The 15,106-nt window shown below is 32.7% G+C and overlaps 1 protein-coding gene and 1 long non-coding RNA gene across 2 annotated transcripts; both read left to right on the forward strand.

Moving 5' to 3' along the window:
* Positions 1 to 52: 52 nt before the first annotated feature.
* Positions 53 to 13,351, forward strand: LOC123670315 (membrane-associated progesterone receptor component 1-like). The gene is made up of 3 exons (XM_045603819.1): positions 53 to 507; positions 3,769 to 3,918; positions 12,278 to 13,351. Exons 1-3 carry the CDS (start codon positions 189 to 191, stop codon positions 12,397 to 12,399), a joined length of 591 nt encoding a protein of 196 aa, XP_045459775.1. The 5' UTR covers positions 53 to 188; the 3' UTR covers positions 12,400 to 13,351.
* Positions 523 to 709, forward strand: LOC123670317. Its single transcript, XR_006745898.1, has 2 exons — positions 523 to 647; positions 678 to 709. It is a non-coding gene; the product is annotated as an uncharacterized LOC123670317 (long non-coding RNA).
* Positions 13,352 to 15,106: the final 1,755 nt, after the last annotated feature.

Consider the following 15,106-nt stretch of genomic DNA (forward strand, 5'->3'; position numbering starts at 1 on the left):
AATAGTAGTATTATTAATAAGCATCTGGTAACATTTTACAATTGTCGCTGTCGAAACAGACGCTGACGTCAGTGATTTGATTATTTTTCAGACAAAATCAACTAAGCGGTGTACTCGTTTTATATCATTTTAAATATAAATAAATAACGCAGTTAACACATATTCTATATTATTATTTCACTGTAAAAATGTCTGCGACGCCTGAGACTAAATCAGCAGATACTGAGACTCCTACTTCTAGTTCTAGTATCATAAATGAAATTATTTATAGTCCGGTGAATTTGGTGTTAACTTTGATAATTTCTGTGCTGGTGTATAAAATATTAAGAAGCAGGTTTGGAAAACCATCCGTTGAGGCACCGACGCCAGAGCTTCCAAAAATTAGAAAAGACATGACAGTAGCTGAACTTCGGCAGTATGATGGAACACAACCCGATGGCCGAGTCTTGGTGGCGGTAAATGGGTGGATTTTCGACGTGACGCGAGGACGCCGCTTTTACGGACCCGGTGAGTGCATCTGTTTATTAATAGCGACGACTTGTGTGACTCACTGTTTATTTATTCGTAATGTTGTGATGAATTATACATGATTTTTTTCAAGACTAGTGTTGGCACACAATATGCAATTTTTTTGTAACTGAAATCAAGTTTATTAGTAAACTGTTTTTTTTCTATAGAATGTTATTCAATATAGAATATGCTTAGTTTTTGTCTTTTTTTATTGATTTATTTATTTAGTAAGAACCACTGGTAATCATGTACATTGCCGGCAAGAAATTTATGGGGTTGGGGGGAAAGGGAGGGTGGGGGTGGGAGGGGTGTGGGTTTTTCACCACCCCCCCCAGACAACTATTTTCGTGTTACCCCGTTGTTACAGAGATATCATGGTTGAAGTTTTGAGGTTCAATTTTTAAATGGGAAAAAATTAACCTACCACCTTTAAGGTTAGAGTAACGCTTGGCTCCGGTGCTGCGGGAAGTGCAGCCCTTCTGCTACGATCTCTCCACGCCTCCGGCTTAAAAAAACACTCTAGGGGTAGGGCAGACCAAGACCACGTGGACAGTGGGGGTGCCCCGATTCGATTTTGAGTATTTTTCGAATTTCTATACCTATATTCTAGCACGCAATGTTACTAATTTTATTAGAATATTATGTCTGACGTGTTATTTAGTTTAAAAGTGTCTATTTGTCAGTCGTTAAAAGTCAGTTTGTATCATAATCATCTTGCAGTAAAGATCGTTTGTACTCAAATTTGTTGGAAAATAACACGTGATAGTCGCAGAACGGAGCATGAGTACACTTCTCGCAGCACCAGAATTATGGTAGAGTCAAAAATAACAAAAATTAACCTCCCAAAAAAAAATCTACCTGTAATATAAACTATAGCCGAACCACCAACAGAATTACACAATAAAAAAAATTACTATGAGATATGTTTAGGTATTAAATATACATATAATTATTATTATTAGAAATTCATACTAATACTAGATAGCTTTAATTGAAGAATCAAACGATTTTAATTTTTTTTTCTTAGATATACCTAGGCTATCTGCAAAGATGTATTATGACTCGTTTTTAGCTGTAAATTTTCTGTAGAGCAATGCCTCTTTGTGGGCCCTGCAGTACTAAAAGGTAAGAGACCTAGAAAAAAAAATGATAGCATTGTGTAGAGGCTTGGGGAGCGATTTGTCATTTAATCTATAAGGACTCTCGATTACAACTTGTGAACATCAACTAATATTCATTAAAAGATTGCTCAGAGGGGGCACTATAAAATATTTTTTTCTCTTAGTGGGCAATAGACAAAATAAGTTTGGGTACCCCTGCTGTAGAGTATACTCATTCTCCTATTAGGAAATATTAACTGAGGTTTGTTCTATGGGTTTTATAAGTAGATAGTGCTATGGGATACTGTGGTATATGAGAAGGAAAAGTTAAGTGTAATTTCGCTTGGGAGTTCTGAATTATTCACAGCTCCGTTAACTAGTTTCTGTAAGAAAATCACATCAAGTAGGTTGCCCCTGTTTGAGAGTTAGTTTAACTGAATTTTATTCAGTTGCAAGTTGCAAGGTGTTATTTGGCTTGTCCAAAGGAGTTAAAATTACGTAAATCACCTCTGTATAAATTCTAATCTATTTTGTGAGTCTGGTAGTTTTGGTTCTAAATGGGTGTTCCATATTTTAGCTTATTTCTTACTAAAGTAGTATTTTTTTGGTTTTAAGTTTTTTTAATGGTTTAGTATTTTTTAAAACAAACACCAAAATCTAGCATGCAGACCTGCATATGTTGTTAATATCTATGTTATAACAAAACTTAGTATCAATAGTGATACCTAGATTGTGAAAGTAGTCCAGTTTCTGCAATGGGTGCATATAAATAATATATTTTCCATCAATTAAAGATTGCTTATGTGTGAAGGTAATATATGAAGATTTGGAAGGGTTTAGCTCCATTCCATTTAACTTACACCACTCGAAAACTTTATTGATATCTTCTTGAAAAGATTTAATGTCATACTTATTTATGATCTGTTTATCAAGCTTTAAGTTGTCTGCATGGATTAAATATTTAAAAATTTTGATGCAATTGGTAATGTCATTAATGAAGATATTAAATAGGAATAGATCTAAAATTGATCCCTGAGAAACTCCAGACGTGCGATAAAACAGAAAATTATGACTTTTGGTATGTTTGATACTGTTAGCTAATTATGAAGAAATCCATGACAAAAGTTGAGAGTTTTACCCCAGGAGTTTATCGTTAACTCTGTTGAATGCTTTCGTGAAATTTGTTACTACCCACATCTACAGATGCTGTAAAGAAGTTCATGGAGTTACTGCAAATTATTAGTTATTCAATTATTTTCTTCAATAAAATCAATAAGAGAAGTACCAAGACAATGACCTCATTCTGGGTACATATAATCTACTTCTGGTAATGCAGACTAAAATATAATACTTAAATTAAGGTGACCTATAAGGATCACATGTTCATTTGCATTAATTATTCTAGATATGTTAATTAAAAATGTATTGAGTATTTCACTTTTGATTGGTGGTGGCATATACCCAGCACCAGCTACATGACTCAGTTTATTTTGTATGACTGCATCTACTGTCACCTATAAATCCTCTCAATTACTATCCGATTGTAATAAACTACTAGAACTAATACTTTTTATATAGCGATTATCAATAAATTCACCACCAAATACGTCGTATAATCATTAAGTCAAGTTTCTGTTAAGATACACCAAAGTCATTAAATAAAATATTATATCCAGACGACTTTTTTTTTGCTGTTAATCTAGTAAAAGCATGAATTTTATTCAGATCGGGCGTTAAGTGGTCTACGACGTAAATTGGTTTTTTCTCACCAGCTATTCCAGCATGGCTTGTGTTTAATGTATCATCTTTATTCTTTTATGTAATTGAATCAGTTCAGCGAAAAATGTGTCTCAGATACACGGGCTTGCAAACTGTATGATCACGGAACATGGGCGACTATTTGCTGGATTTTTCTTTGGCAATCCTGCTATATCTGTGGACATCTGTGTTCCATATATCATTATTTTAATCTGCAAATTACTTATCCTTGCGTGCTGTCCCATGATAGTAAAAAAAGTTATGTAATGAGAAGTCATTTAAACCTGTGTAGCAAACATTTGGAAGTTTTAAAAGGATTTTTTTTTTGTCAACGGGCATCATTTTAGTTATGTAATTAAACTACATGATTGTTTATTTGTGATACTATTACATGTTTTAGATGGTCCGTATGCAGCATTCGGGGGAAAGGATGCATCTCGAGGCTTAGCTACATTCTCTGTGACATCAACTGATAAAGAATATGATGACCTTAGTGACCTCAACTCAATGGAGATGGAATCTGTTAAAGAGTGGGAAGCACAATTTAGAGGTTAGCATAAGAATACTCAATATATATATAAATACTAGCAGCGCCATCGGTTTCACCCGCGTAATTTTTTTTATCTACACTAATGTTGTAACATTCTACTTATGTTTCCAATACTTGACTTATAATGACTACTGTTATAGCGCAGACAACAAAACACTCAATTTAAGCAATTTGACATGATGGTATAATATCCACATCGATATCGTAAAATCTCATTAAAACATCGCGCGCATGCGCGCAGCTGCGCTCTCATTGGTTAGATTTTAATGGCGGCAAAATCACTGTGACAATACACGTACGCGTGAATTTAATTTAATAAATTAAAAGTTAAAAATGGATAGCGGCGATGATATTTGTACGCCTCCGGATATTCTAGGATTGGCAACAAAATTAACTCACAATCTTTTGCCAGAAAAATCTAGAAAATTATATGAAAAAGAATATAATAACTTATTCCGACTCCGTCTACGAGCTCTACTGCTTGCCCCGCGACCGCTACAGCTGCTGGATCAATAATTAACATTAACTTTCAAAATTGTACCATCCAAAATTTGAACAATTATTATAAATAAACTATTGTCAGCTTTTACTCTTGTTGTTTGATTAATTGCATTAGTGAAGATAAAGTAGTGTATGCAACTGCATATAACACGGGTATTAAAACACTCGTTACTATTATGAAACTCGCTGCGCTCGTTTCATAAACTCACACTCGTGTTTTAATACCCTTCATTATATGACAGTTGCATAAACTACTATTATAGAACTAGATTGACAAACAAGGGTACGACTCACCTGATGGTAAGCGGTTACCGTAACCTATAGACACATGCAACACTACAAGCATCGCTAGCGTGTTGCCGACCATACCCCAATCCCCCCAGAAGCTCTCAAATTTGTATAACTATCCATTTCTCCTAATAAACTCTCTCATCTGTAATATTATTAGGGTTGAATTGTAAAACCAAATTATAGGGCATATTTTTATTCAATAAACTTTGATTTTCATTATTATTGAACTATATAATCAACATTCGTACAGTCTTCATTCGTACGAGTCGCCACCTAACCTCGGACTATTTGGCCCAATAACACCTGACGAATTTGTGATTGTTTTCTCTGCACGAAAAATCGTAAAGCGGTTAGTCCTAATGACATACCAATCGAGGCGTGGAAGTCGTTGGAATCTCTTGGTGTGTACTTACTCATTGTACTCTTCAACTACATCTTGAAAACTGGAACGATACCTAGCCACCTTAACGTCATCAATCGTCATCCCCATTTACAAAGTCAGGCGCAGTATCCGAGAATACGGTAGTTATAGGGTAATTAAGTCATGTGTCCATACCATGATACTCATGGCAGATCCTCGGTTTTTACTGGCCTGATAAGATCTCCAATGAAGATCTATGAGATCTCTTCTCCGAGACGCCGATCGGTCTCCAAAGAAGAGGCCGCAAACGGGCTTGGATTGGACACACCCTAAGAAGAACCTCCGACCACATTCCAAGAAAAACCCGGGAATGGACACCACAAGCGAAAAGGAAACGTGGCCGTCCTAAGCACACTGGGAGTCGTTTAGTGGCACTAGACCTGAAGGCGATCGAGCTGACGTGGTCCAAGGCGAAGCGGATTGTCCAGAACAGAGCGCGATAGCAGAGCACTGTGGAGGCCCTCTGCCCGAGGATAAAAGCCGGAATTAATAATCACAAGCACAAGAAGAATAATTATTGAACTATATAGATATATGATATTAACATTAGATATTGATATTAATATTTACATAATTAGAACTTTATAGTCAACATAGCACTCCTAATTTTTATCAAAATGCTGGTCTGGCTGGCGTTATCGATAACATTTTTGATAATGTATTATTTTTTTTTGTAAATCTTAACCATGCATTGCTGCAATATGAGATAAGATAATGTGTATATATATAATTTTAAGGAACCAAATTTCAATTTAACAATTTTGATTTGCTTTCTCATATATAATACCTAATTTTACTGATAACGATCGTTACTCATAGTAGAGACTATATCCACCAACCCGCATTGTTGCAGCGTTGTGGATTAAGCTCTGATCCTTCTTCTACACGGGGAAAGAGGCCTATGCCCAGCAGTGAGATATTACTGGCTGAAGTATAAATTTTGTTGACAAAAATATTAAATAATGCAGTTTAATTTAGACTAAATAAAATTAAAAATTTAACACTTAACATATGACTATTACAGCTTCATTTGGGTATATATTACATCGTACATAACTAACAGTACAAACAGTAAGTACAGCTTATAGCAAATTTTAATTACCATCCTAACTATAATGTGTTGGTCATGAGTTGACTTTCCTCAATGTCGCTAGTTTGATGTTTATGTACTTAATACCTGTCATACATTGTTAAAATGTAATATTATGTAGTACATAAAACTAGCCTTAGCTTAAACCTTGAGACACACAAATAACTATTATTTTCCAATTATGAACAATTCATTTAAAGACTGCTATATTATCTATTATTATAGTATTTTGAATAGATTCATTTTTTTGAGCAATGATGTAAAAATAACCACACTTGTCTCCTAATTATTACTGTGATTTGTACTTCGGACTTTTTTTTTTACATACAAATACGAGATTTCGATGTGGTATGTGAACACACTGAACCCCCGTTGTGACACTAGCGCACAGATTTTATTTTTATTACTATTTATTTTACTATTAAAGATACGACAAACATTAATTACAACTAAAATTTTAATAATAGTGATCATAAATATTTTTATATCAAGTATAAAAAAATATATCAGTATTGGTACAGATGTGTTGTATTATAAATAAATCTCGGTTAATTTTAATATTCATTATAATTGGTGAAAGTTGACCTGTCACGGTCGAGCGCATTTTAAATTATGTGGAAGGGAGCAGTTTTTCAACTTTTTGTTTAAAAGTCATATGATACCTAAAAAGTTTGGAGCGAAAATTTGGGTCGGTATTATATCATTAAGGACAGAGATTGTTGTCATATAATCGAAGCTTTTCAGTGACGTCTATTGTCAGAGTAGACTAAAAAATGGAAATGTAATCCGTGCTAAACATTGTTAGATATCGTATTACTAACGCTTTAGTCTTATTATTTTTGTTTGTAAACGCTTATATCTTTGTTATTTTACCAAATGACAAATTCAACTATATCACAAATCTTTATGTCAGAGGGAAATAATGAATTTTAATGTCTTTTTTTTAATAGATCACCGGTCAATCTCTTTCGCTGTAGGATGGGCCTACCTGTTATTCGAACATTTTCAATCAAAGGGTCCAAACCATTTCTTATTTTTTGGTATAATGCAAAACTAAATAAAATAATAATAATAAAAACCATCCAAGTGCGAGTAGGACTCGTGCACCGAGGGTTCCGTACAAACAAAATTATTGAAAATATTTTGATGATATAACTAAAAAAATCGCAATTTTTCCTTTATCTGTACTACAAAACTTTGCTTCGTACCAAATTCCATGATTCTTAGTGCTGAGACGGGAAGTGATGTAGGTTTTGATTCATTTGTGATTGTCGAAATTTGCAGCGTAAACGGCTGTATCTTTTCATTTCGTTGGCTTAGAAGTTTGATTTTTTCATAGCTCCAAGGGACAGTAGACCTGAGTATTTGATATGAATTTCAGCTTGATACCTCTACGCGTTCCTGAGAAAAAGGGTCTTGACAGACAATCGGACGACAAAGTGATCCCATACCTAAGGGTTCCGTTTTTCGTTCGTTTTTTCCTTTTAAGGTACAGAACGATAAAAATATTGTCGTCTTACTGTGTTTTTTTTTTCGTAATAAAAGAGGTCTAAAGCTTGATTTAAAATATGTAATATTTCTAATTGAGAATATTTTCGCTTCAACATGTAGTTCCCAATTCGCCACGTGTATGTATGTAAAATGTTTATAACATATTTTATTATTTACAAAAGGTTAAATAAAAATCCTAAAAGTGTGTCGCTTTTTACACTAAACCTCATTTTTCTAAAACGATCGAGAAGATCAGAAAAAGAGAAGAACTTCACCCATCTATTTAATGGATGATATGTATTTTATATTTACTTTAGTACTAGCTGCTGCCTGCGACGTCGTCTGCGTAAACGCTATACAGCACCAAAAATACCTACGATTATACCTTTTAAAATAACATTCATTTACCCGTTTCTTGTTTACATTTCATATCTACAGAAAAATCTCATAGATGGCGCTGCTTTAAAATTGTCTTGTCTACTTATATTCATTTAATTATGTTTATCAGCTTAGTTACTTATATTGCGTGATTTTTATAATGTGAAGCTAGCTTATATAGCATGGTTATTAACATAATAACATCAATATTCAAATATACGTTGTTAGATTACACGTTGTTGCGTTGAGGAAATAAAAGTTCACTGCTCGTTCCCGGTAGGTGGGTAGCATAATAATATGTAGCCTATATGTTGACCCGACTCTTTATTAATAATCATCATCATCATCATTACAGCCTATACAGTCCACTGCTGGACATAGGCCTCCACAAGTTTACGCCAAAAATAGCGTGAACTCATGTGTGTTGCCCATAGTCACCACGCTGGGCAGGCGGATTGGTGACCGCAGTACTGGCTTTGTCGCACCGAAGACGCTGCTGCCCGTCTTCGGCCTGTGTATTTCAAAGCCAGCAGTTGGATGGTTATCCCGCCACCGGTCGGCTTTTTAAGTTCTGGTGGTAGTGGAACTGTGTTATCCCTTAGTCGCCTCTTACGACACCCACGGGAAGAGAGGGGGTGGCTATATTCTTGAGTACCGTAGCCAAACAGTATCGTATTTATTAGTAAATACAAAACTAATGCGTAGTTTAATCAAATATCAATCGGTATTGACTTATTTATTGTTCTAAAATATTCCTTATATTGCACAACATTTTGAACATTTTGTACGTTTTGTATAAAATACGACGCAATAGTAGGAAAATAAACAAATCTACATTAGAATCACTTCTACATAATTAATGAATGTTGAAATTTTTTAGTTACCTACTCGAAGTTTTATATTCTCTGCGAACAATCTGTGATTCATCTTGAGTAAGTGGCAATTAATAAAATGACGAGTGAATTAACAAGTACTGTTTAAAAAACAAGATCTTCGCTTCGTCCTAAATTTAGCCTAATTTAAATTTTTGTTTCGATGAAATATTATAATTTTTGATTTAAATTTCTTGGTAAAGAATTTAAAATTTGTATTTTATGCTTGATCCAACAGAAGCGTGGTTCCTCTGAACAATTTCTAAATTTGCTCCCAAACATTTCTCAATTTTAATACACATGTTTGTAAGTCGAAAGCGAAAAGGGGGAAATTGTCACTTACTTCGTTAGAATTGAAAATATAATTTTTTTCCAAATATTTCATATCAAAACCTACTTTGAATATAAGATTTGCTCTAAAAGTATGATAATAGTAGTTCGCGTCATTTTATACGAAAGATATAAGAAAATCAAAACATAATCAAAAACCGGTTTTCAATCGATTCTTGACGTTTTCTCGATTTTTGATAGATGGCGTTGGAGCAACATATTATTTATTTAAGTGCTATAAAATTTGTTCTTTAAAGTATGTTATTTGGTTAATATAATAATAATTAACGCCCAACGAAGTAGGCACGGGTCGGCTAGTATATATATATATATATATATATATATATATATATATATATATATATATATATATATATCTCATGATCTTCAGAAAAGTGTTTTGCATGAGCCCACAAAGGTTTCGGAGTCGGTATTTGTACGACCAAAAAAAAAAGCGTAGCAACGCGCGCAGGGTACAGCTAGTAGTATTTAAAAAGACTTCAAATAATATTTAATTTAACTTATAGCCAATTATATATGATGTGTGGTCTGTATAAAAGTGTATATTTTATAGCATACTAGCGACCCGCCCGCGGCTTTCTAACGGTTGCAAAAACTATCAGTGTTCCTCTACTATATTATGCATGTATTATGCGTATAAACCTTCCTCTGGAATCACTCTATTTACTAAAGAAAACCGTCTCAAAATCCGTTGCGTAGTTTTAAAGATCTAAGCACACAGACAGCAGGAAGCGACTTTGTTTTATACTATGTAATGATTAATGCATTGTTATAAAAATGTATAGGTTTAAGAGAGTACTTCCCATATTTGTCATTTTGCGAGAGTAAAGCACAACCTCTTTTGGAGGCGTCCATTGACTTTTTGATTTGAACAAAAAACTTTAAGCATAACATTAATAGTAGTTATTATGTGTAGACAACAAAACCTTTTTATTGCCTTTTATAATATGATCATATATTAAATAGTATTGTCTGAATAGAATTCTATCCATATAAAAAGTAAAAAGATTTATTTTATAAGTTTGCGAGCTGAACTATATATATATATATTTTTTTTTTTGTTAAATTCCAGCTACTCAATAAATAATATAAAATATGTTGGAATAATAATCCCTAGAAGAGCGATATGTTTCAGACAAGCTTTGGGTACAGGACACTATAGTTAAATAGTAATAATATTGTTATACAATACATATATAGTATTACATCACACGCCACCAGACGCCTTTAAAACGTGTATGTTACCGTTTCCTCGCTTCGTGACAAAAAAACTAGTTCTCTTTTATAGCATTAAGCTAATTTTGTAATATTTTTTCTGTCCAGCCTTCGTATAGGTGTCAATTTTCGGTAGTGGCCTTTTTATAAAAAACAAAACGAGTGTGTTCTAGACCACACGACTGAAGTAAAACCTCTTAAGCAATAGGCCTGCGCTGTCTTAGATATACGAAAGGTAACGAGACGAGACGAAGTAACGAGAGAAAGAAAAAAAGTGTGTGCTCGCACCTCTCTCTTGCTCCGTTCGCCTCAGTCGATCACACTTTTCATAACGTTCTCGTCACGCAATCACCAGCTTATTCCCCAAGGCAAGCGTGCGTAAAGAAGTTTTATTTAATAAAAAGTTAATTTGTCCATTGCTACATAAAAATAACCATTGATATAGCCAGAATTGTGGACATTTTAATTATATTAAGTAGGTATCCTAATCCGCCAAAGTAAATGTACCTAAAGTCAATGATGATGTTCTGTCCAAGCTAGGTTAGGTTATTCAATTAATTCTTAGTGTACAGTGTCACGGTCAGCTGACCCTGGTATAATTAAATAATGTACATACATTAATCGTTGTTTTAAAAAAACAAGTCTGGTTCAGTTATAAACTCGGGATTTGTTGCCTTAAGAAACTTATTACAAAAATTTAGTTTACTGGACCATTAGTGACTTAGTTAAGTTAGTGATCGTGGCTTCTACCCAAGCTAACCATGTTTGGATCGGTAATATTGCGGTAGGAGGGTAGGATAGCAAGAAATATTTCACTAAAATTTATAGTAGCCCCGCCCCAGCTGGGGAAAATCTCAACTTTACTGAAGATCACAGCCAAATAATATTTGTTTCGAGTAGTGATGTCCCTGTGGTGAATAAGGTAGCCAAAGCTTTGCTAAGGCGTACGGATTGGCAACGCGCTTGTGATGCTTCTGTTGTTGCAGATGTATGTATAATGGCTATAGTAACCTCTTACCATCAGGCGGACCGTACACTGCGTCATGCAAACGTGTCTCGTGCTCTTGGCGTGTTTTTTGTCTTTTTAAAATCCTCCGCCCAGGATTTCATGCGACTATTTTAGTGTGCTGTTTCGTTCACGTCGTTTATTGTAATTACTTTTTCACTACTATGTGTTTCGTTACTTGTGAAACTTATAAACCATGACGTAGGTAACATTAAATTGTAAATGGTGATTAAAATTTGTTTAGTAGTTTTAGGAACAACAAATTGTCTTCATTATTTATATTATAATCACATAGTAATCTTATTATATACAAGTATTTTTCCGATCTCGATTTATTCTGCTGTACCTAAAAGGTTCTTCTTATTGCAACATCTGTGGTTCTTAATTAACTTTTTTGTGTGTGAATTTCTGAACAATATATCTGTCTCCTGAAATCTTTAAGTCATTTTAATTTCCACAAATTATTAATTGTGTTTTTTATTTTATCTTTTTTTGGAGTTTTTTTCGATATTATGTTAGTTCTTAAATACAATAAAAACACACCTCAACTTAGAACAAAATTTTATGTTTTTATTGTTAGTGTATCATCATCTTATGCTATAATTAAGTCACTCTTCAGTCTTATATTAGTTTCTAAGTTTCAATAAAATAAGTATTTAATACGAAAGACTATATCATATTTTATATTAATTTCAAATATTATTCAAATAAAAAATTAATTAAATACATCTTTCGAATTTCAGAGAAATACGACCTCGTTGGTAGATTACTCAGACCAGGAGAGGAACCGATGAACTATTCGGACGAAGAGCCGGAGGAGACCGACAACTCGACCGGCAGTCACGGCGACAAGAAGGAACAATGAAATGTGAATATGTCGAAAGCTTAACCAAACAAATCTAATTGTTGCTTATTACAAAGGGTCTACGCACACTGTGTTGCGATTTATTTGCGGAACGGTAAACTATTCTTAAGACTATCAACGTTCTTGTATGTGTACGAGTGAATTAATAATTAACCTATACGAGTGAATGAATTTGATATAAACTTCATATAAATTGTGGCAGAAATCTACCGCTAGTGAGCAATAGCTATTGAATCCGACATTCGGGCTACATACCTATTACTCAATGGTTTGCAATTGTTAATCATTCATAGTTTATGGTACGTTAACGCAATGTACTGTTCGCTTGTTATCTCATATAGAGTACGGCTTATTTATCGAAAACGTGAGACAATTCAATCAGCTAAGAATATGTCAATTATTTTCAACAAATACAGCTTAAGTTTACATTCAAGCTTGCATGTCTACTAACTGACAGTTGCAAACAATTTGTCTAATAAGCTCACAGGAAGTACTAAGTACTGCGATAGGATTTCCGCTATAAATTTTGACACAGTGCGCACTGACAAAAAAGGAATATTGTCGCCTAGTACGGGTGTATCTTATACCGTATTTGAAAAGGAAAAACGAATATAAAATATTTCGACTCTGAACCGTAATCAGTGTTGTAAAACAATGTCAAATTTTAACTGTTGTTGCTTAAATAATGACATGCATTATAAAGTCATCAATGTTAATATTCTTATTGTAACATAGGGATTACTGAATTACATTTAAAAGGCAATGTGTTTGAATTGAATTAACATTTTTATTTTATTTATTTAGTATTTTTGTCAAATTTCGATGTTCGATGATGTAAGTTCAAAGTTTTGATTTTATTTTTGTTAAATGTTCATCTTTATCAAATATGAAATGGAATTAGGTTGCTTGAAACATTATAACATATGATTTTTTATAAATGAATTGATATCAAGAATTCAGTATTAAATAAATAATAACTCGATATGGTGAAGGCTAAATAGCCTTGTAATGAATTAATCAATTAAGCAATGATTTGTTTGGTCAGGCGGATGTACTGCAATACTTTATATACAGTCCCACAAAATATAAAAACAAGTATACACTAGTACCGTCCTGCTAGGATACAAACGGTAATTCAAAAATTGTCAACAAAATCAATATGTAATGCTTCTAATTTAAATAGTTTAATAATTAACTTCGTAACTTCTGACATATTCTCAATATAATATGAGTCTTTATTTTAGTCATATTACACTTAACAGCAAAAACTACGAAACAGATCTATTTTCAAACAACTTTTTAATATTTTCACGTTTTTTTTTTATTTATTCTTTTTCTTTTAATATATTCCACCAAGATAAAATCGTTTAAAAATGTTAAAAATTACATAAATGTATGTCATAATATATAAAAAAATAAGATCACATTCAAGCTTATATACCATTGGTACAAAATGTCGAAAAAAGCATATTTTTGTAAATAGAAAACTTTTTTTAACAAAAATAATGTAACATTTTACCTTCTTAACATCGCTTTTGCTTGATATCAAATGCATGTTATTAACATTTCAATGATCTATGTGTTTTATTATTTTAATATTGACCTCAATTTTTTTTTTAATAAGAAACTAAAATCGTCTTTGCGTAATATTGAGTGCAAGCCAAAATTATATTCATTGTGTGGTTAAAGGAATTATTGTTGAAGACTCGCAATTGCTGTCCTTTTATCGTTAACTGTCACTATGTTATTGGTATTATGTCAACTGAAATCAAATTAATACACTAATTCGTAAAAAACTTTTAACGTACAAAATCACACTGTTTACATCAAAATCTCTATAAGATTATTTAATAAATTACCCTGTACATAATCTGGCTTAAACTATTTTTTACAAAGTTAACTAACTACATCTTTAGTATCTATGTAATTGATGTATAAAACATTGATTGATTTATTTTACTTAAATTTTTTTTTTTATGTACAAAAGTAAAACTAGTATTGTTGAACAGTACTCTTTTTCCGGCATCTAAAAAACTTAAAAGATCCTTTTATTTTACATTTTAGAAAAATAAAGTGTGTGTGTACTTATATACGCACGTAAGAAGTTATACTTCATTGGCTAGCAAACTTCATGTTGCTAACTTCTTCGTTGACTAGCTAACTTCAGGTGTCAGTTTTTTGTGACTGTGTGCGCGCGCATCGTAAAAATTTACTCAATTTCACTTTTTCCCTAACGCGCCAAAAAAAGCATATCTTGAAAAAAAATAAGAATTATTTTACATAAAAGCATTTACATCTAAAACGTAATTGTTTGTAAATGAAATGTCAATTTTCGATTTGCCGCTTTGTGCATACAGCAGGGCTATGTAACGCTTTATTTTAACAATATAAATATTTTCTGTAGCAGACGACTGTTAAGGTTTCATGTTTATATGCAAGTACACTAATGTATCTATACTGAACAAAATGTTTTTTTTTTATATATGTGATAAAATTACCCGTAAATAACTTTATAGGTATATAAATATTAGAAAATTATTTATACACTTTAAATACAAAGTAACTATCCTCAAGATTTCTTTTGTCAAACATTTTACTAAATACGACGTGAGGCCTGACCATTTTAAATGAAATCTGTGCCTCCTGTGATAGTGACATAAGTCTAGTTACACCTTATTTGTGATTTTAACAAGTACATTATCAAAAA

Source organism: Melitaea cinxia, chromosome 4, assembly GCF_905220565.1.
Source record: "Melitaea cinxia chromosome 4, ilMelCinx1.1, whole genome shotgun sequence".
Lineage (NCBI taxonomy): Eukaryota > Metazoa > Arthropoda > Insecta > Lepidoptera > Nymphalidae > Melitaea > Melitaea cinxia.